Genomic DNA, 24,265 nt, shown 5'->3' with positions numbered 1-24,265 from the left:
GCTCTGAAGGGACCGGACAGATGAGTTCCTGGCATGGTTATGGATCTTTTATTGTAGTAACAATAGGTTATTCTTCAAATCAGAGGAAGGAGAGCAAAGGTGCTCAGCCATCACGTGGGTGCTAAAGGAATGGCCTTTGGAGAGCAGGCATTTGAAGTGGGATATACTCAGCTTTTTCAAGAAACTTGCAAACACTCTGATGAGAGTGACTCGGGGGCAGTCCTTTCGTAAATCAGTGATGTGTAGTTCTCTTTCCTCTTGATTGCTCTTGTCCTGATCTGCTTTCCAGCTTCCTCAACAGTTTCCTCCACAGGTGGGTGCTGGGAGATGGGGCTCCCAGAGAGGTTCCAGATTTCTAGGCATATGTAGTTCTTCACGACTGGATTTAACTTGGCTCCACTAAATAGTGCCGGCCATCTTGTTAGGTCCTGGAGAACTGACTGGGTGGGGCTGGGGGGCCAGTCTGTCACCTCGCTTTAGCAACAGGCATGCACAGCCACAGTCACTTGTGTGTAGGCAGGGCTCTCTTTCCAGAAAGAGCGGGAAGGCGGCACAGGGTGGAAGTGTAGTCTGGTCTGGTCTAGTTCTTGTACCAGGTTCGCAGCACATACAGCTCCGATTTGGGGCACATCTCCTAATCTCTGACTGTAGCCTCTTTATCTGTAGAATAACAATAATATCTACTCTGGCAGGCGTGAGAGTCGAAGACCAGCCAGTGGGTGATGTGAGTTTACTCTCAACAGTGTTAATTGCTGTTTAAGCTTCTGGAGCACTTACTTGTGATTAGTTTATATTCTGACCCTCAAGATTTTGGTTTCTTTATACATTTTACTTTTTATTTAAGAAAAACTTGAGATGCCCCCCAGGCTTTTAAAAAATGGCTGATAAAAATTTTAAAGATGTTTTAAAGAAAGCACACATTTTTTTCTTTCTTAGTAACAAAACCTTTTCAGTTACCTGTTACTCAGTGTGTCATTTTGTTTGGAGAAGACTTCCCTATTCTAGGTCTTACTAACAATGAAAAAAGATGAATTTCTGATCTAAGTTATAGCTCTTTTGTTGAATTCATGAAATGAGTTTGCATTGACAGTTAAGGATTGGGCTTTTAAAAATTTTAGAAAGAAGCCCAACTCCTCCTTTTGTAGTGAGTATGCTGAGACTAAGTGATTAAGTAGCAAGATATTAAAATATGTAAAAAGGGAAAATGGCAAACCACTGAACGGGAACAGACGACACGGGCAGGCCTGGCATTGAGGTTTCCTCATATGCGGTCCTTGTTACTATAACGTGCTGCCTCCCTCACAATTGGCTTAACTAAATACAGGTGTTTAAGAAAATCATCATTGAATTCAGCAGTCCCTGCATTTAACAAAAGCACTGTTTAATTGTCCAAGGCTAAAGTTCAAGTCTAAGTCTTTTTCAGTGGGATCAATTAATTACCCACCCAACACCGAATGTTCCTAATTACTGCAGAGTGTTGGGCCAGCGATTATAAAAACTGAATTCTAGTCTTAGTTCTACTAAGTAACCTTAGTCAAGAAAAACAAATTTGATCTCTTTGGACTTAATGTCTTGGAGCCAGTACTTACCAGCTAGACAATGACTAGAATGACAATATGGGGTCCAAGGCCCCCCGCCAGGACTTCAAGTTGGAGGATCTCTGGGACCCAGAAGCAGAGAGAGGGGTGGGTGTGCAAGAGAGTTGTGTCCCCTTTTTGTATCCTGAGGATTTTGTGCTAATCAACTGCTTATCCCTGTTTTTCCTCTATCTGGAAAGCCTTCTGATTTCCCCCCAAACCCTTTTGCTATCCAAAGCTGTCCTTTTTTAAGGCCCAGGTTGCTTTCCACTTCCTCTGTGAAGTCCCTGTAGCACACACCACTTCTCCTTTCTGAACTCATTTATTGCCCTCTATCTCATTCATCTGTTAATCATTGTACATTGCTCTGGAATACATCTTCCTCTTATACCTAATCCCTAGGGAGTTGGTTAATGAAGAAGAAAAAGTATAGAGTTGGAAGATAGATAGATGTAGCTGTGTGCTCTTAGCTGGCCACTTTCAAAAATATATATATATTTAATTTTAATTTTAATTTTTTAAATTGTATTTTATTGTTTTTGCTATTATAGTTGTCCCACATTTAATTTTTTAAGTAGTACGTTTTTGAATAGGTAATCTTTTCAATACAATTTAAAAGGGGAGGTTCAGTGAGAAGCCATCTCTACCCGTGGTCTAACATCAAACTAGTCTCCGCCCACCCACTGTTACTAATCTTTATATATCCTCCCGGAGTTTCTAATTTTTTCTTCCTTTTTATTTTACAAAGATGACACACTGATGTAGCCTTGGGTACGTTGCCTTTTCACCTAATTTATGTTGGAGATATTTTCACGTCACTACAGAGTGACCTTCCTCGTTCTTAATGTTTTATGGATGGACCATAATTTAACCAGTGGTTGGAAATTTTTAGTTGGGTAAAGTCCCAGGTGATTTTAAAATGTGAATGACCTTTGAGCCTTGTCTAAAAAATATGCCCTTTATTTATCTAAAACTCATTTCTGTAGTACTTCACAATTTGTAAGCATGTTATATTCTTAAAGTTCATTCTCATAAAACCTCTTCGGGGGTAGGTAATTACTGTATAGGTTTTACTAGATAAATAGAGAAAGGAAGTATCTATTCAGTCTCTTGCTGCCTATGGTGTAAGATTCTTTAGTAAAAGTCCCACCATGCTCTTTTCATGTGCTCTGCTGCTGACAAATAGAGGTTTTTTTATTTTTTTTTTGAGAAACACAGCCTGCTTTGTGGGGGTCGATAAAAGTCTTCATTACTTCATTTATAACCATTTGTGAATTTACTTCCTTTACTTTACTTCCTTAAAACCAGTAGAGCATGTAGAAAAGGACCTGCACAGAAATGAAGCTTTAAGAAGCAAATGTAGAAAGAAGATATGCAAATATTCTTTTTATAGATTCAATTTTTTTAATCTTAAAATTTTTTAACTGAAATATATCTATGAAGAAAAAAAGTGACTTGCTCAATAGAATCGAAAGTCTTCGTTGAGATGAATGTGGCACTTTAAGTGATTAAATGGGCAGGGCTGAGAAAAATAGGAAATATTTTAACCTGGGATTTAGTGTTTAATAAGAATCTCTGTTAAAGGAATGGAGCCTTAGCTGTGTAATTTGACCTGTTAAGAATACACAGATGACAAAAAAAAAAATGCACAAATGAAAAGAAAAGAATGTACAAATGAAATGGAAGGAATTTAAGTTTTACTTTAAAATTTGTATTTAATATGAAACAAGATTAGTACTGAAGTAGCGCAAACTGCTAATTCAACTACTTGATTGTTGAAGTGTTACTCAGGCGGTCACCAAGACCAGCGACTCTTTATAGATGGACTGCTAATTTTCTACAAAATATTTCAACCATTTTAGTAACTCCTGAGATATTTTTGCTATTGATTTTTCCTGTAGTTATAAAATGGGCCCTTGATGTCTTTCTCTATTTGCATTTACACTTTTAAATAGTAATGCTGAAAACAGCCTAACATCATAGGTTTTTTTAGAGACTACCAATTAGTATTTGTTGTATTTGTATATTAACTTGACCCTTTCTAGTGCACAAATGAGAAACCTGCAGCCTAGAGAGGTTGTGATTGGCCAGATCAGCCGCCTTGTCCAGAACTAGGTTCTTTCTCTTACAGCTGTAATTGGCTGACACTGGACTAGTTGGGGAGAAGTTTGATTTTGAACACATTCTCTTGTTCTTTCTCTCCTTTTTCTTTCTAATGTGGGGCAGTTAGTAAAAGACTGCAAGCTTGCATGGAGCCTGGTTCAACGTGGGCATGTGAGAGAGACCTTCTGAAGTGAGCCAAAACTGGGGAGGGCTGAGACACTCGAGGGTAACATGTTGGGAGCTGGTGGCTGAGCAGTAGCCCATACTTGCTACTTTATTCTCCGTCTTTCTCGCCCCAGGGCACGGAGCAGCCAGCTGTGCTGAGACAGTGAAGGTGCCATGTGCTGGTTAGTGGAGGCCTTTAAATGACTTTCTTTCCCTCCTAGGTCCTTTCCCATAACCTGTGCACAGTGCTGAAGGTTCCACATGACCCCGTTGCCCTCGAGGAGCACTTCCGGGATGATGACGAGGGGCCAGTCTCCAATCAGGGCTACATGCCGTATTTAAACAAGTTCATTTTGGAAAAGGTATGATTTTGTCTTAACCTCTTCTTGTTTACAGTGTTGTTTGATTTGCCTATTTCAAGTGGGCATAAAAAAAGAATGAAATTTTACCATTTGCCACAGCATGGATGGACCTAGATGGTATTATGCTCAGCGAAATAAGTCAGACAGGGAAAGACAAATTCCACGTGATTTCATTTTTACGTGGAATCTAAAGAATAAAATAAACAAATAAACAGAAACAGACTCATAGATACAGAGAGAACTGGCAGTTGCCAGAGGTGTGGGGTTGGGGCACTGGGAGAAAGCGGTGAAGAGACTAAAATTACAAATCGGTAGCTCCACAATAGTCCCAGGGACGCAAGGAAAGCGTAGGAAACATAGTAAGAAATAAAGCGGTAACTGTGTGGGGTCCGATGGATACTGGAGATGCTGAGGGGAACACTGTGTGAGGTGTATGATTCTCTAACAACTGAAACAAAAACAAAAACCAGGCCTTGGGAATGAATGTGCTAAGAACTACTGTGTTGTACACCTCCAGAAGTGACTCTTAGGGTATGTGAATTATATCCCGATAAAAAATTTTTAATCAAACTGTATAGAAACTGATGTATGAGCTCTCAAAACTGGATAAGGTGATGCTGTTTTTTCTGGAGCTTTTTTGGGCCGCTGTTCTGTTCATTGATCGGGTAGCTCCTCTGTGCTCTATAGTTGCATTATATGTAAATATGTTTCATCTTCAGCAAATGTTGGATGACCTGCTGTGTGCATGTGTTTAATCTTAAAAAATGAAGACAACAAATGTCTGTTATTAAATAAGAACATGCTGGGAAAGTCTTGGAATCTAGAAATTGATTTGTTTCTCAGTGCTAGAGTTCGTGCGGTCCGGGCCAGTGGGTAGAGAAACAGGGTTTTAATACCTTAAAGTGTAGGACCCAAATCCTGCATTTTGTTCTCCTGGGTGGAACTTTCTTTAAGCATCTTGAATTTTATGTTTTAAAGTGTTCTTTATTGTAGCATTTAGGTATTTTAAAGTTTTGTAACCAGGGGAGAAAATATAGCACCGTTTTAAAAGTCCAAAAGTAGCCACTAAATTTGGCTACTCACCGAGTGGGTGAGGATGTGATGGAACAGTGAGCTCTTGTTTACTATTCCTTACCACCTGGAGTGGAATTTTGCCAGTCCTTCAATCCAGATAAAGCTGCCAGGGTTTCCATGGTGTGGGCTTAAATTGAGCAAAGATTAGTGCTTTGTTTTGAAACTTAGTTAAAAAAAATGCCAATAGTGACTGAAGCATGTTACCATAAAATTTAGAGACTGTCACCAGTTATGCGAAGGAAATATGTAATAATGGTTAGATATTTGCAAGACATGCTTCCATGTCTCATTTGATCCTCATGCTAGCCGTGCGACGCACAGTTGGAATTCTTATCCCCATTTACCTCAAGAGGAAGCGGAGGTAAGGTTGCTTAGCTAATAAGATGTAGGTAGATTGTGAATCTGAGCCATTGAACTTCTAGACCAGTGTTCTTTTTTTTTTTTTTTAAGATTTTATTTATTTTTAGACAGGAAGGGAGGGAGAAAGAGAAGGAGAGAAACATCCATTGTGCGAGAGATACATTGATCGGTTGCCTCTCACACGCCCCCAGTGGACACTGGGCCCGCAACCCAGACATGTGCCCTGACCAGGAATCGAACCAGCGATCTTTCAGGTCACAGGCCAGCATTCAATCCATTGAGCCACACCAGCCAGAGCTACATCTTTTTTTTTTCCCCTGTCAGATCGGCAAAAAATTAATATTTGGGGTGGGTGCTGCAGAGTTTTAGTGATTAGTTTATGTGTGCCGTGAGATGAAAAAGGTTGAAAATTACTGGTCTGGGCTTTATGACTAAAATCAATACTCTGTCGGCAATATGCTAAGGGCTAATTGGGGAATCTGCTACTTTCTAACACTTTTTTTTGGAAATATATATGCACGCAAAAGATAAACACACAGAGAAATATTTTAATTCAGTATAATCAATGTCCCTTCTCTAGAGGCTAGCAGCCTCTACATTCTGTTTTCCTAGGCTGACATTTATACTTTTTTACCAGAAGCTTGAGTTCATATGTCAGTTGTAGTTCTTCCATAAAATGAGGTTTCAGATTTCTGTTAGTTGAATGAATATGCCTTCAGCACCCAGAATGTCTTCAAATATGTGCCTAACAACTGTCATTTAATACGAAGTGGTAGGACTCTTAAATACCCCAAACCATGCTTTTGCACAGGTCTTTCTTTCTTTCTTTTTTTTAAAATTAATTTACCATTTTATTATCTTTCTTTTTCATCCTCACCCAAGGACATTTTTTCATGGCTTTTTAGAGAGAGAGGAAGGGAGAGAGAAAGGGAGAGGGAAACATCAATGAGAGAGAAAAGCATCCACTGGTTGCCTCCCATGCTTCTCCCGGGCTGGGGACGTTCGCACCCAAGCTGCGGACCGAACCCCAGCCTAGGCATGTGCCCTGACCGGCAATCCAACCCGCAGCCTTTTGGTTACGGGACAATGCTCCAACCGAGTTAACACCGGCCAGGGCTGCTTGGTTCTTTCTTATTGTCCTTTTATGTTATTTTTTTCTTTCATTGTTGCTTAAAAGTTATATAGTGTTAACTTGGCACAATGGCCAAATTGGACTCCAAATTCCCATCATTTTTGTGAAGTTGTACAGGACTCAAAGCTCCTCTGAGTGAGTAACGAGGTTCTGTGCTGAGTACTATGGATGACTTAATGTACAGTACACTTGGGCCAGAGTATAAATCTAAAAGTGATGCTGCTTCAAGAAATGACTTAAAAAAAATAGCAGCTTTATTGAGACATAATTCATATACTGTACAATTTAAGTTTTTAAAGTGTACAATTAGTGGTTTTTAATATGGTCACTTTTTTGTGCAACCATCACCACCACAATCAATTTTGAGATATTTTTATCACCCTCCCTCAAAACACCATACCCACCAGCACTCACTCGTCCGCCCCCACAGCCCTAGGCCACCACTAATGCATTTTCTGTCTCTATGGCCTTGCCTCTTCTGGACTCGTGCAGTGTGAATGGAACCATAATGTGCGTGGCCTTTTGTGTCTGCCTTCTTTCACTTAGCATAATGTTTTCAAGGTTCATCTACACTGTAGCACATAATAGTACCGCACTCCTTTTTAATGGCTGAATAGTATTCCATCGTGGATATACTGCATTTTATTTGCACACTCAACAGGTGATAAACATTTGATTTGTTTTCACTTCTTGGTTATTATGAATTTGCTGCTTTGTGCATCCATGTTCAAGTTTTTGTGCGGATATACAAGTGTGTTTTCAGTTCTCTTAGGTCTACATAGGTATGGAATTGAGTCATACGGCAACTATATATTTAACCTTTTGAGGAATTGCCGAACTTTTCCAAAGCAGCGGTGCTTTTACTTTCCTACCAGGAACATGTGAGGGTTCTAATTTCTTCATATTCTTACCAACACTTGTTATTTTCTGTCTTTTTGATGATAGCCATCCTTGTGGGCGGGAGGTATGGTATCTTACTGTGTTTTGATTTGTATCTCCCTGGTGACTAATGTGAAATGTTGTTGTTTTTACATGGTTTTCAGATTGTAGAGTGGCTTTCTGTATTGTAAAAACAGGCTATGGTAGTAAATTTCACTAAAGGAGCTTTACTTATTACCGGTAACCTTACCATCCAGACGCAGCCACTGTTAAGATTTTAGGTTTGGTTTGAGTCTCTTCTTTAAAATACGGTTGTATGTATTTTTCAAGCTGGGGTCATATTGAACACTTAACATTAATATTTGTTTTTCTATGCTATTAAAGTCTTTTTGAGAACATTAGTGTAAAGATAAAAATGCTACCATTTATTTAGTCTGTTTCGTATCGGGCACTGTGCTAAATGTTTTAAACACGTGTTATTGGTTTGGAGGAAAGTTCTACTTTAGAGAACATGTGAGTTTAGTTTTGTAAATACTTTTAGCACTTTGAGTCAGAATTGAGGTCCATAATTGCTATCTTACTCATATGCATGGGTTTTGGTGATAAGCAAATGTATGTTAAAAAAAAGAGCAACTCTATACATTTCTTTCTGTGAAATTATCTTCCGTTTGGACACCTTGAAATCAGTGACAGCCGTTACTAGTTTTCCAAAAGATTTAATGTGTATGAGATAAGCTGGGATTTGGGAGCAGTTTGTAATCGTAGATGGAGTATGGAATCGTAGATTTCTAGACCCTTTACAGTTAGAATGGACTTGGAGACCATCTCACTTGAAGGCCAGCATCTGTACTGAGGCCTGCCGGGCTGTGTTCTGTTGGGCCGCTGCCAAATTCTCCAGCTTCCACTTCCTGCACTCCCCTGCGTGTTCACTTCAGTGCAGCCACGTGGGCCTTCTCTCTGTTCCTCAAATTACGGAGACCCTTCCTGCCCCAGAGCCTTCAGATGCGCGGCTTCCTCCGCTGTAAGACGTCCCCCACCCCATCTGTAACAGGCGGCCAATTCCTGTTCATCCGTTCAGGTTCTAGCCTGATGTCACTTCCTCAGGGAGGTTTCTGTAGGTAGCACCACACCCTTCCGAGAGCTAACCAGCTCTGCTGTAGTGTGTTCTCAAGCATGCTGTGCTTGCCCCTCGTAGCACTCACCACAGTTTTTATCACACAGGTGGTCGTGTTATTGCTGTATTGTTTGATGTCTGGTTCTGCCCTTGGGTGTGAGTTCTGTGGTAACCAGGACTGGCTCACGGTTGTCCAACCCTATTGATTGTCTTCTCTGTATACAGAAGTTTTTAAATTGGATGTCGTTTTATTTGTCTATTTTTGTTCCTGTTGCCTGTGCCTTTAGTGTCATATCCAAGAAATCATTGTCCATTCCAACACCGTGGCGCTTTCCCCTCATGTTTTCTTTGAGGAGTTTCATGAGTTCAGGTCATTTAGATCTTTACTCCGTTTTGAAATAATTTTTGTATATGATATAAGGTAAGAGCTCATCTTTATTGCCTTTGGATATTTTCCCAACACCATGTGTTGCAGACACTCCTTTCCTCACTGAGTCGTCGTCCCGGCACCCTCGTTAAAGAGCGTTTGACCACATATGTGGGGGCTTATTTCCGGGCCTCTTTTCCCTTTTACTCGTCTATCTGACTTTGCGTCAGTAGTATACTGTTTTGATGACTGTGGCTGTGTAATATGTTTTGAAATTAGGAAGTGTAAGGCCTCTAACTCTGTTCTTCTCAAGATCGTTTTGGTTATTCATGGTCCTTTGAGATTCCACGTGAATTTTGGGATAATGTTTCCTGTTTCTGCAAAAAATGCCGTTGGGATTTTGATAGGGATTGCACTGAATTTCTAAATGGCTTTGGGTAGTGCGGGCATTTTAACAGTATTGTCTTTCAATCCATGAATATGGGATGTCTTTCCATTTAGTTGTCATCTTTACTTTCTTTCAGTAATGTTTTATAGTTTTCAATGCACAAATCTTTTGCCTCCTTGGTTAAATGTATTCCTAAGTATTTTATTCCTTTTGATGCTTTGTAAATGGGATTGTTTCCTTAATTTTTTTTCAGATTGTTCATTATTAATGTATAGAAATACAACTAATTTTTGAGTGTTGATTTTGTATCCTGAAATTTTGCTCAATTTGTTTGTTCTAACAGTTCTTTTTGTAGACTCTAGCGTTTTCTATATACAAGAAGGAGCATGCCATCTGCAATCAGAGATAATTTTACATTTTCCTTTCCAGTTTGCCTGCCATTTATTTATTTAGCCGAATTGTCCTGGCTAGGACTTTCAATACTGACAGGAAGTGGTGAGAGTGGGCATCTTTGCCTTGTTCCTGATCTTAGAGGAAAAGCTTTCAGCTTTTCACTGTTGACTGTATTAGCTGTGGGCTTTTCATATATGATCTGGTTTTTTTGTACTTCTTAAAAAGGTTATAAATGCTATCATTTAATATTCTTTTACCTTTGGGCATGATTAAACTAAAGGATAGAGGATTAGATTTTAGAGATGGAATTAGCCAAACAGACAACTTAAAAATAAATAAGATACAATGAACCTGTATCAAAAAGCCACAATTTATTTCCTAGGAAAACCAATTTATGGTGAGTTTGCTTGGTTTCTTAAACAACTCCTTAACCTCTCTGCAGCATTACACACTTTGTTAACTCTTTTAAACTGTCTCACTCCTCATAGCTTTGTGCTTCTACCGCTTTGACTGCTTTGTCAGTTACCAGAATTCCTCTTCCTCCTCTTGCTTTGCAGATGTGTATCCCCTGAGGTTCTGCTTCTGATTGCGTCTCCTCACTGGACATTCTCTCAGGGATCTCCTTACCCATGTGGTTTCTAGTCGTCATTCGCATGCATTCGATTCACAAATCTGCCTCTCAGGTTACAGTTCCACTTCTTTTCATTGATCTTGGATACTTCCACCCAAGTGTCTTACCAAGACGTCAAAATTGGAAACTTCATCTTTCCGTCTCCCTTGTTTTTGTCTCCTGCATCCTGTGACTGTTCCCCAAATGTGGTTGGTGTGCTGCTCCCGCCTTGGTTTTGCTCCCACATTTCCTTTCCTGTCTTTTGGAATATGGTACCTTACACTCTTCAGTATACTTTAGGGTTCACCTCAAATACCGTCTTTTCTGCAAAGTAGTCGTCTGGGCTGCTGATGACCTGTGTATTCTCTGCTCCCAAATCCTTCAACTGGGGGTTTCCTCTAGACTATTTTAAAAAAATTATAAAGCTCTTTGTGATTTGTTCTATGTTTGCTTTTCCAGCCATAAATCTAGCACCACCCCACCCTGCCAAGAACCCTGTGATACACCACATAATCCAAACAGAATGTCTTGTTTCTCAGAGCAAGGTTACGTGCTTCGTGCGCATGTTATTTCCTGTTGGCATATCATTCATTTAGTGTTTTTCTGAGGGTGCGGGTGGGTAGGGTTGATGGTAGTGGCCTTTGAAACTATTCCTGTAGAAATGTCTTCCACCATGTATCGATAGGTGCCTTCCACCCACTGAGTTCTACAAGCAGTCTGGCATGGTGGAAACGGACAGCATCTGAACTTTGATTTAGACTCTGGTTTTGATATTTACTAGCCATGTGAACTTGGTGAAAGTACTCAATTTTTCTGAACCTCTATTTCCTCATCAGTAAAATAGGGACGCTGTTTAACCTTACAGGGCTAATACGAGGTTTAAGTGAGAAACTGCATAAACTGTCAAACATATACTAAGTCCTCAATAAACGATGGTTAAAAAATAAAAGGAAGGCGAGTTGCAGCAGCCGCAGCTACTGCTTTCCCTTCGTGGGATCAATTGTGTACGAGGGGGGCGTGGGGAGCGGGGCCAGACTGAGAGGGTGCTGAAGGCCGAGCCTAGAGGATATCTTCCTGCCTCTGGGGCATGTGTTTACAGATCACAAATTCTGGTTTGAGATCAGGAGAAGCTTCTCCCTGCATCCAGCTAGACTTCTTCCCAATAGTACACACAGCACTTTGCCTGTATTTCTCTAAAAAGAAATGCTTTGCATGTATTGTCTTGTGTCTTCCAGTACATCTTCCATATTGTCCCAGGGTATGGCTTTTAAAATGCATGCTGCTAGTTGCTCTCTTCCACACTTTCCATAACGAATTGTACGGCTCTTCATGATCTGGCCTTCATCTTCCCCCTAGCCTCATTTATTTTTTTTAATTTTTATTTATTTGCTTTTTAATTATATTTTGTTGATTATGATGTTATATTTGTCCCAGTCTTTTCCTCCTTTGCCCCCCTCCACCCAGAACCCCCCTTCACTCCAGCAGTTGCCTCCTTAGTTCATGTCCTTGGGTCATGCATCTAAGTTCTTTGGCTTCTGCATTTCCTATACTATTCTTAACCTCCTCCTGTCTATTCTGTACCTACCATTTATGCTTCTTATTCCCTGTACCTTTTTCTCCATCCTCCCCCTCCCCCCACCCAGCTAATAACCCTCCAAATAATCTCCAGATCTATGTTTCTGTTCCTGTTCTGGTTGTTTGCTTAGTTTGTTTTTTCAGATTCAGTTGTTGATAGTTGTGAATTTGTTGCCGTTTTAACGTTCATGGTTTTGATCTTGTTCTTTTTCTTAAATAAGTCCCTTTTAGCATTTCATGTAATAATGGCTTGGTGATGATGAACTTCTTTAGCTTTTACCTTATCTGGGAAGCACTTTACGTGCCCTTCCATTCTAAATGATAGCTTTGCTGGATAGAGTAATCTAGGTTGTAGGTCCTTGCTTTTCATCACTTTGAATACTTCTTTCCAGCCCCTTCTTGCCAGTAAGGTTTCTTTTGACAAATCGGCTGATAGTCGTATGGGAACTTCTCTGCTTTTCTCTTGCTGCTTTTAAGAGTCTCTCTTTAACTTTTGGCATTTTAACTATGATGTGTCTTGGTGTGGTCCTGTTTCGGTCCAACTTGTTTGGGACTCTCTGTGCTTCCCAGACTTGTATGTCTATTTCATTTGCCAATTAAGGAAGTTTTCTTTCATTATTTTTTCAAATAAGTTTTTGGTTTCTTGCTCTTCCTCTTCTTCTAGCATCCCTATGATTTTGATGCTTGTATGTTTAAAATTGCCCCAGAGGTTCCTAAAGTTATCCTCATTTTCTTTTAGTTCTTTTTTCTTCCTGCTGCTCTGACTGAATGCTTTTTCTTTCCTTGTGTTCCAAATCGTTAATTTGATTTTTGGCTTCATCCTTTCCACTGTTGGTTCCCTGTAGATTCTTCTTTATTTCACTTAGTATAGCTTTCATTTCTTCCCTTATGTTTTGCCACACTCAGTGAGTTCTTTGAGTATCCTGATCACCAGTGTTTTGAACTCTGCATCTGATAGGTTGGTTATCTCTGTTTTGTTTAGTTCTTTCTTTTTCTGGGGTTTTGTTCTTTTCTTTTATTTGGGCCATATTTCTTTGTCTCCTCAATTTTGCAGCCTTCCTGTGCTTGTTTCTGTGTATTAAATAGAGTTGCTTTGACTCCCTGTCTTAGTAGTATGGTCTGTTGTAGAAAAGACACCTGTAAATTGTGTGGGGCAAAGCCTTAGGTAATCACCAGGGTGGGGCAACCCGCTTCACTGATTTGTGGCTCTGTATGTGGGGAGAGCCTGGAGAAGGGGACACTGCTGCTGCCTGGCTTCTGGGGGTTTACCTGACAGTCGCCTTGTTTCCAGTCACTTCCCCCATTTCCGGTATGCAACTGGCACCCTTCCAGATGTTGCCCTAGTGGTGAATCCCAGAGTGGGTGTTTTTTCTAAGTCCGAGGGACCTTTAAACAGACTTTCCTGAAAACCTGGCAGTTTCTACCGCTGTCCCAACCCCCAGTGGTTTTTACAGCCAGAGTTGTGGGGATTTATCTTTCTGGTGCTGGAACTCTGTGCTGTGCAGTCTGACCTGGGGCTGGCATTGCTTGCTCCCAAGTTATTCCTCTGGATTTTTATCCACCACATGTGCGTGTAGGACTACCTGCTCCCTCCCCACCTTGCTCCGCCCCACTATGGCCTCTCCACTCCACTACGCCTCTCCCCCCATCTCCACAACTCTGCCCCTTTTACCCGTCTGGATGAATACAGCTTCTTTAACCCTTGGTTGTCGGACTTCCATACAGGTCGATTTTCTGACAGTTCTAGTTGTTACTTGTTTTGAGATATGGTTGTAATTTTCTCTGTGGTTGTGTGAGGAGGTGAAGTATGTCTACCTACACCTCCATCTTGACCAGAAGTCCCTAGCCTCATTTTTCACTGTGCCCCATGCAGTGGACATTTGTCACTTTTTGTCCAGTGTCTGAACTCTCTTCTGTGTTTGTGAAATTCCACAGGGTCTGGATGGGGAACAGGACCTGTTTCACATCTCAGATTTTGAAAAGTTCAGATGCTCATTTTCCCTGCTCCCTGGCAGCTAGGGTGAAGGAATGTGACCCAGGCTCAGCCAGTGGGACTTTGAATCTGCAGCTGGGTCAGTGGCAGCAGCAATGGCCCCGTGGTGGAGACTTCATCACACTGGCAGTGGTGTGTCCACCACGCTGTTCCCGTGAATGTTTTTTTGCCACAGTTCTGACTGCCTCACCTAGTTTGGTGACAGCTTAGCTTTGGAATCTAGATTTTCCAGGCTTGTGTTGGGTCTTTGAGGCTACCCATTGCTTTTCAATTAATTCCTTTTCTATTTAAAGGAGCTCAAACCAGTTTCTGTTATTTGATTTTACAAAGACGCCTCAATTCATACCACCCTCTAGCAGCAGGGGCTTAATTCACATTAGATTTCCGACAGTTCTTCCAAACCGACATGTTTGTCTCCACCTCTGGGCTGCTTTATATTCTGTTCTACCCGGGACGCTCGTTACTCCATTTTGGATTCCTTGACTCCTGATGGTCCTTCAGGACTCAGCTCTCTTGTCATGTCACTTTTTCTGCAACTCTTGCCCCAATTCTGAAGACCGGGTTAGTTCCTCAGTGTTTTCACAAAACCCTCTGCTTATAGCTATTCTAATACTTATCACACTGTACTGTAATTGTCTTGGCATTCCTTGGAGACATAGGCTAGTACTGTATTAAGTATCTTTGCATTGTTCCTGGCAGATAATAATTACCATCTAAATTTTATCTGTAGAATTAGTGAAAAACTATTGAGTTATATACACTGTGTTATATTAAAATTTATCTATTTGCATATCTGCTTCCCGAATAAACTATAAATGTTGTAAAAGGAGAAAAGCAAGTTCATCTTTTTTTTTTAAAGATTTTATTTATTTATTTTTACAGAAGGGAAGGAGAAAGAGCGGGAGAGAAATATCAGTGTGTGGTTTCCTCTTGTGAGCCCCCACTGGGGACCTGGCCTGCAACCCAGGCATGTGCCCTGACTGGGAATTGAACCGGTGATACTTTGGTTCGCAGGCCAGTACTCAACCACTGAGCCATACCAGCCAGGGCCCAAGTTCTCCATCCTATGTCCTTAATTTGCAGCAGAGTACTTGCTTGCCTCATCGTAGATGCTGTGGGAATGTTGAATGCATGATTGAATGACTGCATTCAAGACAAAGCCAGGGCTGTCTTTTAGAATTTTAGTTTAACAATTTTTCCCAACAGAAAGTACCTTTTTTGACTATATGGGTAAAGATGTGGAGTCTGCTTGAGTAACTGACATTCTTGACTCCTCTGTACCAGGATCGGTAGTCTACATAGAAGGTAATGTGAACACATGAAAAAAATAACTATTTGACAAGTGAGCATTTTATGTGTCACGTGAGTGATGTGGACAGATGGTGCTTCAATGTTAGACTAAATACAACATTCTTTCTTTTTAATCTTCACCCAAGGATATGTTTATTGATTTTAGAGAGAGAGGATGGAAGAGAGAAAGAGCAAAACATTGATCAGTTGCTTCCCATATATGCCCCAACCAGGGATTGCACCCCCAACCTAGGTATGTCCCCTGACTCGGGATCAAACCCACAACCTTTTGGTATATGGGACGATGCTCCAACCAACTGAGCCTCCCGGCTGGGGCTATATGTAACATTCTTAATTGAGCCTTTGAAAGTGTGGTACCTAAGCATATACATTAAAAATGGTTATTGGTTAATTGGATTCGTTAAAATGGAAGCCTATAGTGGGCTTTGTCTCTCTCTTTTTTTGGCTATAATTATAGTACTTATTTTGGACTGGTTCATTTTAATTTTTCCTCATTCTTTTTTAGGTCCAAGACAACTTTGACAAGATTGAATTCAATAGGATGTGTTGGACCCTCTGTGTCAAAAAAAACCTGACAAAGAGTCCCCTGCTCATTACGGAAGAGGATTCATTTAAAATATGGGTTATTTTCAACTTTTTATCTGAGGACAAATATCCATTAATTATTGTGCCAGAAGAGGTAAGGTGTGGCTCTGGGCCATCTTTGCATTTAATAGATCTAGCTTGGAAGTATTTGTGTTAAGGCAGTGTAGATATAGAAGGAGATCTTGCACTTTCTTTTTGGATCAGAGGCAAAATGGTCTAAATCCAAACAAGTTCAAAACTTAGTGATTTGGGGTCATGTACTTTCCCTGGAGATTTGCAGACAGGGTGGGACTCTTCCTCTACAAATTGCTATAATTATAGATGACTCCATCCTAATGTCCAAAGAATATCTATTCAGCGCAAGTCACAACACAATTTTCTGTCTGCTTGCATATTGGAAAACCCCTGAGAACTGGCCGAGTGATGCCTTGGGAAACACAGGATCCAGAATGCTTTCCAGTCTGTTTTATGTAAGGAAACACTGGTTTTGTTTCTAAGCCCAGCATGGTGACTTTAACGGTTCTTTGCAAAGTAAATGAAAAGGACGTTTACTTGTATTGTTCTGGGTTATTTTTCCTAAGCTTCCAAAGGAAAATAAAGAGAGAAGTAAGGTTTCGTGCTATCTTACTACCCTAAAGAATTATACCTGTAATACATGTTTATTACAGTAGTAAATTTAGAAAAGTTTCATAATATGAAAAATTAAAATTGGCTGTAGTCCTCCCATTAAAAATGAGTCATCTGTAATCCCTTAGCCTTGCACAAATTGGTTAACCTCTTGGGTTTTAATTTCCTCATTTATAAAACAGGACTCAGAAAAATGTTAACTCATAAGGGGTATAAGATTCTGCATTTAAAGGACTTAGCTCAGTGCCCAGCATGTAATATATGAGGCCTGTCCAGAAAAAGTCCAGCCATTGTTGATATAACGAGAATGGTTTGTGTGACATCGATGTAACCTGGCAGCCAAGGAGAGTGGACTGGAATGCGCATGTGTGAACAATGACAACTTCACTGTACTAGTCAGTGGGGGTGGTAGATGCCACTGAGTAAGCATGTGTACTGTGTGGCTGTCACAATCAAAATGACTGAACTAGTAGAACAAGAAATCTGCATCAAATTTTGCATTAAGCTTGAACACTCCTCCACAGAAACTATTCAGGTGATTCAGAAGGGCACAGCTGTGGGCAAGTGGTGATTGGCAGCTTCATCATGACAATGCGCCCCCTGATGCATCACGTCTGGTACACAGTTTTTTGGTGAAACATCAAATCACTCAGGTGCCTCGGCCCCCTACAGCCCAGATTTGGCGACCTGTGACTTCTGGCTTTTTCCAAAACTAAAATCACCTTTGAAAGGGAAGAGATTTCAGACTGTCGATGAGATTCAGGAAAATATGACGGGGCAGCTGATGGCAATTGGGAGAACTATGTGAGGTCCCAAGGTGCCTACTTAGAAGGAGACTGAGGCGTCATTGTCCTATATACAGTGTTTCTTGTATCTTTTATCTTCTTCCATAAATGACTCTATTTTTTATATTACACGTATGGATACCTTCTGGACAGACCTCATGTGCTCAGTAAATGTTAACTCCTATGACTGCTACAATCACATACACTTTTGCACACTAGTCTATATATTTCCAGAGTGTAAATTTCCAGCAGTGCAATTCTGAGGCCTAAGGAACGCACACTTTCAGGGTATTAGTGAACAAGGCAAAATTGCCCCCCAGAAAGGCTGTACCACTTTACACACCCCCCAGGAGTGGCTGAGTGGGCCCTTCATTACCCACCCTGCCGATGTGGGGTCTGGGCTCTGATTTCTGTGATCCTTGTTCCTGTTAGGGAAATCTTTTTAAAACTTCCATATTGTAGTATTTGTTAAAAATCAGCGAGCATTCACTGAATACCAACAATAAGCAAGGCACCAAGAGGAGTACAAAGTGAGAGAGATTACTTCCTGCCTCAAGGAATAACAGTCTGCTGAAGGAAAAAGAAAAAAGTCAAGTGTAATTCAAAGCAAAATGTATGGCTTGTTATACAAAAGATGCAAATACCATACAGATACAGAGAAGGGAAAGATTATTCCAGTTTACGGCTGAGTGGAGTAAGGGAACCAGGAGGCTTTCTAAGAGAGGCAATGTGATGTCATTGTTAAAAGCAGAGTCTTAAAGGGCTAGACAGTACATATTTGAGGCTTTGTGGGCTTTTGGGGCTATACTGTCTCTGTCTCAGTACATGAAAACAGCCATAGACACTATATCGCTGTGCTTCAGTAAAGTGGGTGTTAAAACTTGAATTTTATGCAATTTTCATGGGTTATGAAATATTATTTTAAAAAAATTTCCAACCACTTAGAAATGTAAGAGCTATTCTTAGATCATGGGTATAAAAACATGTTGTGGGCCAGGTTTGCCTGCTGGGCTAGACTGGACTCAAGGGCCATCATTTGCTGTTCCCTGATTAGGGGCAGGGGTCTGGAGTCAGCTTTCCTGGGTTTCGGTTCTGGCTCTGTCACCCCTCTCTAGATGCATGACCTTGGGCAGTTTTCCTTGTTTTCGTTGCATTCTGCTCAACCGTAAGATAGGGCTAGTGCCAAGGTCAAATGAGAAGAATGCCTTGCTCTTAGTGCTCATTAAGTGGTAGCTATTTATGGGCAAGTGGAAACTATTATATTTATGGGGAAAGAACTACTTGGGCTGGGTCTTAAAAGATGGAGAGAGTTTTGACTAACAGAGAAGAATTCTGGAAGGAAGAAACAATGGGCAAGGTGATATGGGGCAGGAAAGCAAAGGGCCTCTTCTGAGAGGAGTGAAGGATGCTTACTTGGAAACACCAGGACTGGCTGATTTAAGGCAAAAAGGAACTTTTAAAAAGGTCGTTGGATAGTTCACAGAATCGCCATGATGGCCTAAACACCAGGTGCGGAGGCCGTGCAGCCTGGAGCAATACTGGTCCATCCGGTGAAGAACCACAAGGAAAATGCTGCTGCCAGTGGAGGGTAGGGGTTGCACTTATACCGAGGAACACCTCTGGCCCTGCACACTGGGCGCTGCCCAGGAACTCGGGCCTTTCTGCCACTGTTCTTTCTACCAGGGACAGGTCTCTATGGTATCCACTTCCCAATTTACAGTTGGTACCATGCATCTAATTGGTATGGCCTAGGTCAGGTGCCATAAGCTGGCTGCAGAGGAGGCTTGGAAAGGGTACGTTTGCATTTTTATCTGCTGAACTGGAAGGGAATTCCCCAGACAGAAGAAGGGGGTTGGATGCTGAGCAGTCAAAGACAATGACACATATCCTTTCTAAGTGAACTAATGGCTGTGAAGAAGAGGGGTGGTAGATGAGGCTGGAAAAAATTTTGACTTCATCCTATACGCAGTGAGGAGCTGTGAGCCATTGGTGATTTTGAGCAAGAGAATGACAGGTAAGTAGATGAAATATGGAGAGATGGGAGATGGGAAGTTAAGAGAAGGCAAGTGGCATTGAGGACTTAAATACAGTAGTGTCGGCGAAAATGGAAAAGAAGGCCAGATGGAAGGGACTGGGAGTCACAGGACCAAGCTCCTAGTACCTTACTGTGTGGAAATATGGTCAAGTTTTGAAACTGGAAAAGACACCGGCGTTTGGGCTGCCTGTCACTACCAAACCCAATAAGCAATGGCAGCGATTTAATCTTTATGGGCGCTTTATTCAGATGGCCGGTGATCTGAGAAGATGGTGGGTTCATACCCTAACAAACCATCTTGTCTTTTGTCTTCTCTTTCCAGGCCAGACTTTTTGTAATGGGGAATAAACAAGGTGCAGTGAGGGCTTTTGAGATTCAGGGAGGATTAGGTGAAAGAAGCTGCAACATTCCTGTCCTGGGCAGGTAGCTGTTCCCAGGGGCAGGTGGTCATATGTCTGTCCCTGGAACACAAAGGCCCGGATGCCTCCACTTGTCCCCAGAGGGTAATCTTTAGCAGTGCCCCAGGGGGTCGGCTGTTTTCCCAGGAGCCAGGACAGGCCTTATCTGTAGTTTCTGAAACAAAAGATTTAACATACACATTGCTTGCTAGGCATATAATTTTTTACCTTAAACTAAAATTTTCCAGCTTGAGTCCCCTATCAGTTTCAGGCCTGGGCAACTGGGAGGTAACATAGTGTAGTTGTTTAAAGCACGGTCTTTGAAATAAGACTGCCTGGTATAAATCCTGACTGTACCGCTTTTTATGTGTCCTTGAACAAATTACTTAATTTCTCTGTTTGGGTCTCCCCATCTTTAAAATGGGGATAACTTTTCTTCATTGGACTCTTGTGAGGATTAAAATAGTTGATGTATGTGAAGCATTTAACAGAATGTCCGGTCCCAATGTAAGTGCTCACTGAATGGGGTGTGTGTGTGTGTGTGTGTGTGTGTGTGTGTGTGTGTGTGAGAGAGAGAGAGAGAGAGTGAGAGAGAGAGAGAGAGTGAGAGAGAGACAGGATGAGGAGCAAATCGGAGGCACAGTGTGTAGGGATGTGTTTGGTACAGCTGGCATTTTAGGTGGAACATCCTTTTGGAGCTGCCCTGTATTCAACTGAAGTGCACATCTCGGGCTCGTGAGAGGCCAGGGCTAGACACCGAGCTGGGGAAGCCCTGGGAAATAGATTAGATCAGGTAGGAGGAGACTGTAGTGGGAGAAGAGAAGCTGAGGACAAATCTTGGGACCATTTCTATAGCAAGAGGAGGAAGCAGATTAGGTAAAGGAAGCTGAGTTGAACAGTTGGTGAAGTAGGAGAACTGGGAGAGTGTTGAATCATGGATGCCAAAGAAAGAAAAGGTTCTAAGCACCAGAAAAGCAGTTACCCGCATTCTCTGCTACAGAAGAATTAGAGAGCAGTGAGTGAGAAGTTGCCCTTGGATTTAGCAATTAGGTGGTCACAGGTAATCAAAGACCAGGCAGATTTGCTGCACTGGTGGGAACAGTGTCCCAGTGCTTAATAACCACGATGATGTAATCGTGCCTGTATGTTAAAGGGAAAATAAAAAATAACATATGCTGTGGAATTTTTGTCCACAAAAAATTGTCTAGCTTTATATAGAGAAATATAGAAGAGGATAGAATATTTATAGACATAGAAAAAAGATATGCAAATGGTATTTTATGCTGCTTGGCAGAATTACGCTAGTAAAATCTCCAGTATCATCTTTTAAGACATTTTGTAGCTATACTCAGTGTTCCAAATTGATGTGTGTTTTCTTGGAACTTGAGGAGAGAGGTGGGTCACTTACCTGTGATCTTTCGGTTCTTTCCGTTGCTAAAATACTCATGGTGAACTTGAAAGTGACCTTGTCCTGATTGCAGAATTAGAAATTAGTGAGTAAGGGGACTTGGCCTTATTCCTGAGGCAGAACTTGATTGATGTGATGGACTTATTATTGGCTTTAAATCATCGCTGAGCCACAGGCTGTGAAGGGAGCCAGTCAGCCTCAGTTTCCTGACTGCTCTGCCTAAGAAACTCAAAGGATTTCTTCTCCAGCTGGCTCCCAGAACTGGGGCCCGTGTGAGCTTTGAGGTGTACCATGACTCTCTCCTTTCTGCACCCAGAGTCCAGCCAGAACCCCGCAGCATGGTTCCCTTCATCTTTGTGGGCTCGCAGGAATGTCTTGGCGCTCTTCCCGAACAAATCGACCTCGCTTCAGAAAGCCTCCCTTTGCCTTAGCCGGGCAGCACACCTTGTCGTGCTGTTGTTTGGACTTACTCTGTGTTTGGCATCCTTAACTCCCTCAGTGTTTCTTCTAGTTAAAAGTAGAATAAAGTTAGTTTTACAGATTATTGCTCTGTGGCCATTTGTGGGGAAAGAAGGGATCCTGGGAACAGATTCATGTGGAATGGCTTGTCTGGCTGCTGAACCAGCCTCCTGAGCTTTGAAACGCGGCCTTGCGGGTGCCGAGCTCTCAGCACAGCTCCTGGTCGGCCAAGCACTGCACACTCGAGGTCACATTTTGTGGAAAACACTGGAGTCATAATATTTCTAAGATGACCATTCTCTCTTAGATTCTGCTTCCTTTCTAAATATTTTAATAACATTTAAAAAACTATATTTTGAACTAGCTTTAGACTTGCAGATTTAAATAAAATTTAATGTGAAAACATTTAAAATATAAAGTTTGAAATATAATGTCTTTGTCATGAGTATATACATAAGTTTAATTATAATTGTACCAACAGTTTTTAGACTTTATACATTTAAAGTAACTTTTAAAACATTTTTTAAAAGATTTAATTTATTTTTTAGAGGGGGAAGGGAGGAAGAAAGAAAGGGAGAGAAACATCAATGTGTGGTTGCCTCTTGAGTGCCCCCTACTGGGGACCTGGCCCGCAACCCAGGCATGTGCCCTGACTGGGAATCCAACCGGTGACTCTTAGGTTTGCAGGCCAGCACTCAATCTACTGAGTCATACCAGCCAGGGCTAAAGTAATATTTTTTTATGTTTCCAATAATCTACCTACCATAGGTCCAGAATGTTTCTAAGTAAGATTTTATTCTCCAGCTTTGAAAAGTACTATATAAGTAACAGTGGTAGTTACATAAATAACATAAATGGTATAAATAAGTTTGCTTTTGACTTAGTTTTCCATTATCCAGAAAGTAGTGTCGAGAATATTGAATAAATATTAAGCAATTTAAAATGCAAAAATCAAGAAATGGTATGTCCCCCTTTGAGATGGTTCTGTAATTTTCATCAAAGGGTATTCCTGGAAATAAGTGTCTTGAAGTATAGTTTATACATTAGTATTCATTTCTCACAGAGCCAAGAACAAAACAGGATGTGTCTGTTACGGGCTTATTTGGAAAGAGTGTCTTGAAATAAATATCAAACCTGAAATAGTTTTAAGAGATCCTCTGTGAAATAAAACCTGAATTGTTGGTAAGACATGAAAGGCCCTTTTAAATGATGATGGGGAAAGAACTTTAAACAAGGATTTTGGAGCCGAAGGCATCAAAAATCACATGCAGCTGAAAAGTTTATTTTTTGTTATTTTTGGTGGAACTTGCTTGGAAAGAGGAAGTAAGCTGCTTCCTGAAACTGAATGAGCTCTTAGAATTGTTGCAGGCCACTCGAGACTAACACGGCAGCACGTGATTTATTATTTCGTATAATTGAATAGTTGAAATTGGCGATGCTTGTTGCTCCTTGGCCCAATGTAATGATTTAAGAGGTCCTTCCCTTAGTTCATTATGGTAAGTAAATGATGGTGTCGAAAATCAGCAGGAAATGAATCTCGGTTAGTTGTCCTCCACAGTTCCTGGCAATGCTGAGCCGATGCTGGGTGCTGGTCACCAGCTCAGAAGGGTTTGGGAGGGCACCTGCAGGTGGTCCCAGACGGACCTGGGAAACTGCCTATAGAGCTGAGTTAGCTAGTAACAGGTACTTCCTGGGTTACAAACATTATAAAAGGTCATTTGATATGCAAGAAGAACTAAAACTTGGAGTGTGAGGGGCTTGGGTTCACTCGTGAGGGGTGGGTGAGGAAGAGCTGAGGCTGTTTTGTGACTTGGTACACGTGCAATGAGTTGGAAGCACCATTTGCCACACCCACTTTTCATCATGCATGTGGGCCTGTGAACGTTTGCATTGGCCTCGCCACGGAAACTTCTGGTTGTGCCTTTACTGCATTTACCCCAGGCTGTAATCAGGCAGCACGGGTCCTTGTGCCCTGCCCTGGGGAGATCGGATTTCTGGTCATGTTAATGCCTCTAAGTTATTTTTCTATGGGCAATTATTTATTTTAATGATCTTTTTTTACCTTCTCTCAACTTTGTTTCTTCAATCTCTTCTTGCCTTTATACATTTTTCTCTCTTTTCTGTCTCATTTTCTCCTTCCCTCTTCCGTTTGTCTTCCTCTTAACCATTTCCTTTTTTCTCTTCCACTGACTATCCCTTTTATTTAAGTGCCAAGAAGATAATATCTGATAAGCTTAACAGTAGATGGTATATCTCCAGCAAGAGAAGGAAAGACTTGTGTTTTTCTTCAACAAGTAAACATTTGTTGAGCAATTGCCATATGCTAGAGTTAAGGGTTAGATAATCTTTATACTAGAAGATTTTTACAATCTTGTCAAATTAAAACAGTAGAACTTATGATATTTTTTGACCTTGTGATATTTTATTAATATACATTTCTTTGCAAACATGTTTTTTCTATTTTTGTAATGTTTTTCTATTAAAATTGACTTCATAAATAACATTATAACCAAGTTAATGGAAGTGTAAAGGAGAGACAGAAAAAAATAATTCACAGTCCTATGT

The 24,265-nt window shown here is 41.0% G+C and overlaps 1 protein-coding gene across 1 annotated transcript in view; it reads left to right on the top strand.

Moving 5' to 3' along the window:
- Positions 1-24,265, top strand: part of SWAP70 (switching B cell complex subunit SWAP70) — a 67,801-nt gene that overhangs the window by 20,690 nt on the left and 22,846 nt on the right. Inside the window, exons 2-3 of the mRNA XM_024558671.4 lie at positions 4,067-4,207; positions 15,909-16,082. Coding sequence (XP_024414439.3) covers positions 4,067-4,207; positions 15,909-16,082 — 315 coding nt within the window. The remainder of the gene's footprint in view (positions 1-4,066; positions 4,208-15,908; positions 16,083-24,265) is intronic.

This window comes from Desmodus rotundus, chromosome 5 (genome assembly GCF_022682495.2).
Source record: "Desmodus rotundus isolate HL8 chromosome 5, HLdesRot8A.1, whole genome shotgun sequence".
Classification (NCBI taxonomy): domain Eukaryota; kingdom Metazoa; phylum Chordata; class Mammalia; order Chiroptera; family Phyllostomidae; genus Desmodus; species Desmodus rotundus.
The sequence above is the reverse complement of the archived record's forward strand: the minus strand, read 5'-3'. Positions and strand labels throughout refer to the sequence as shown.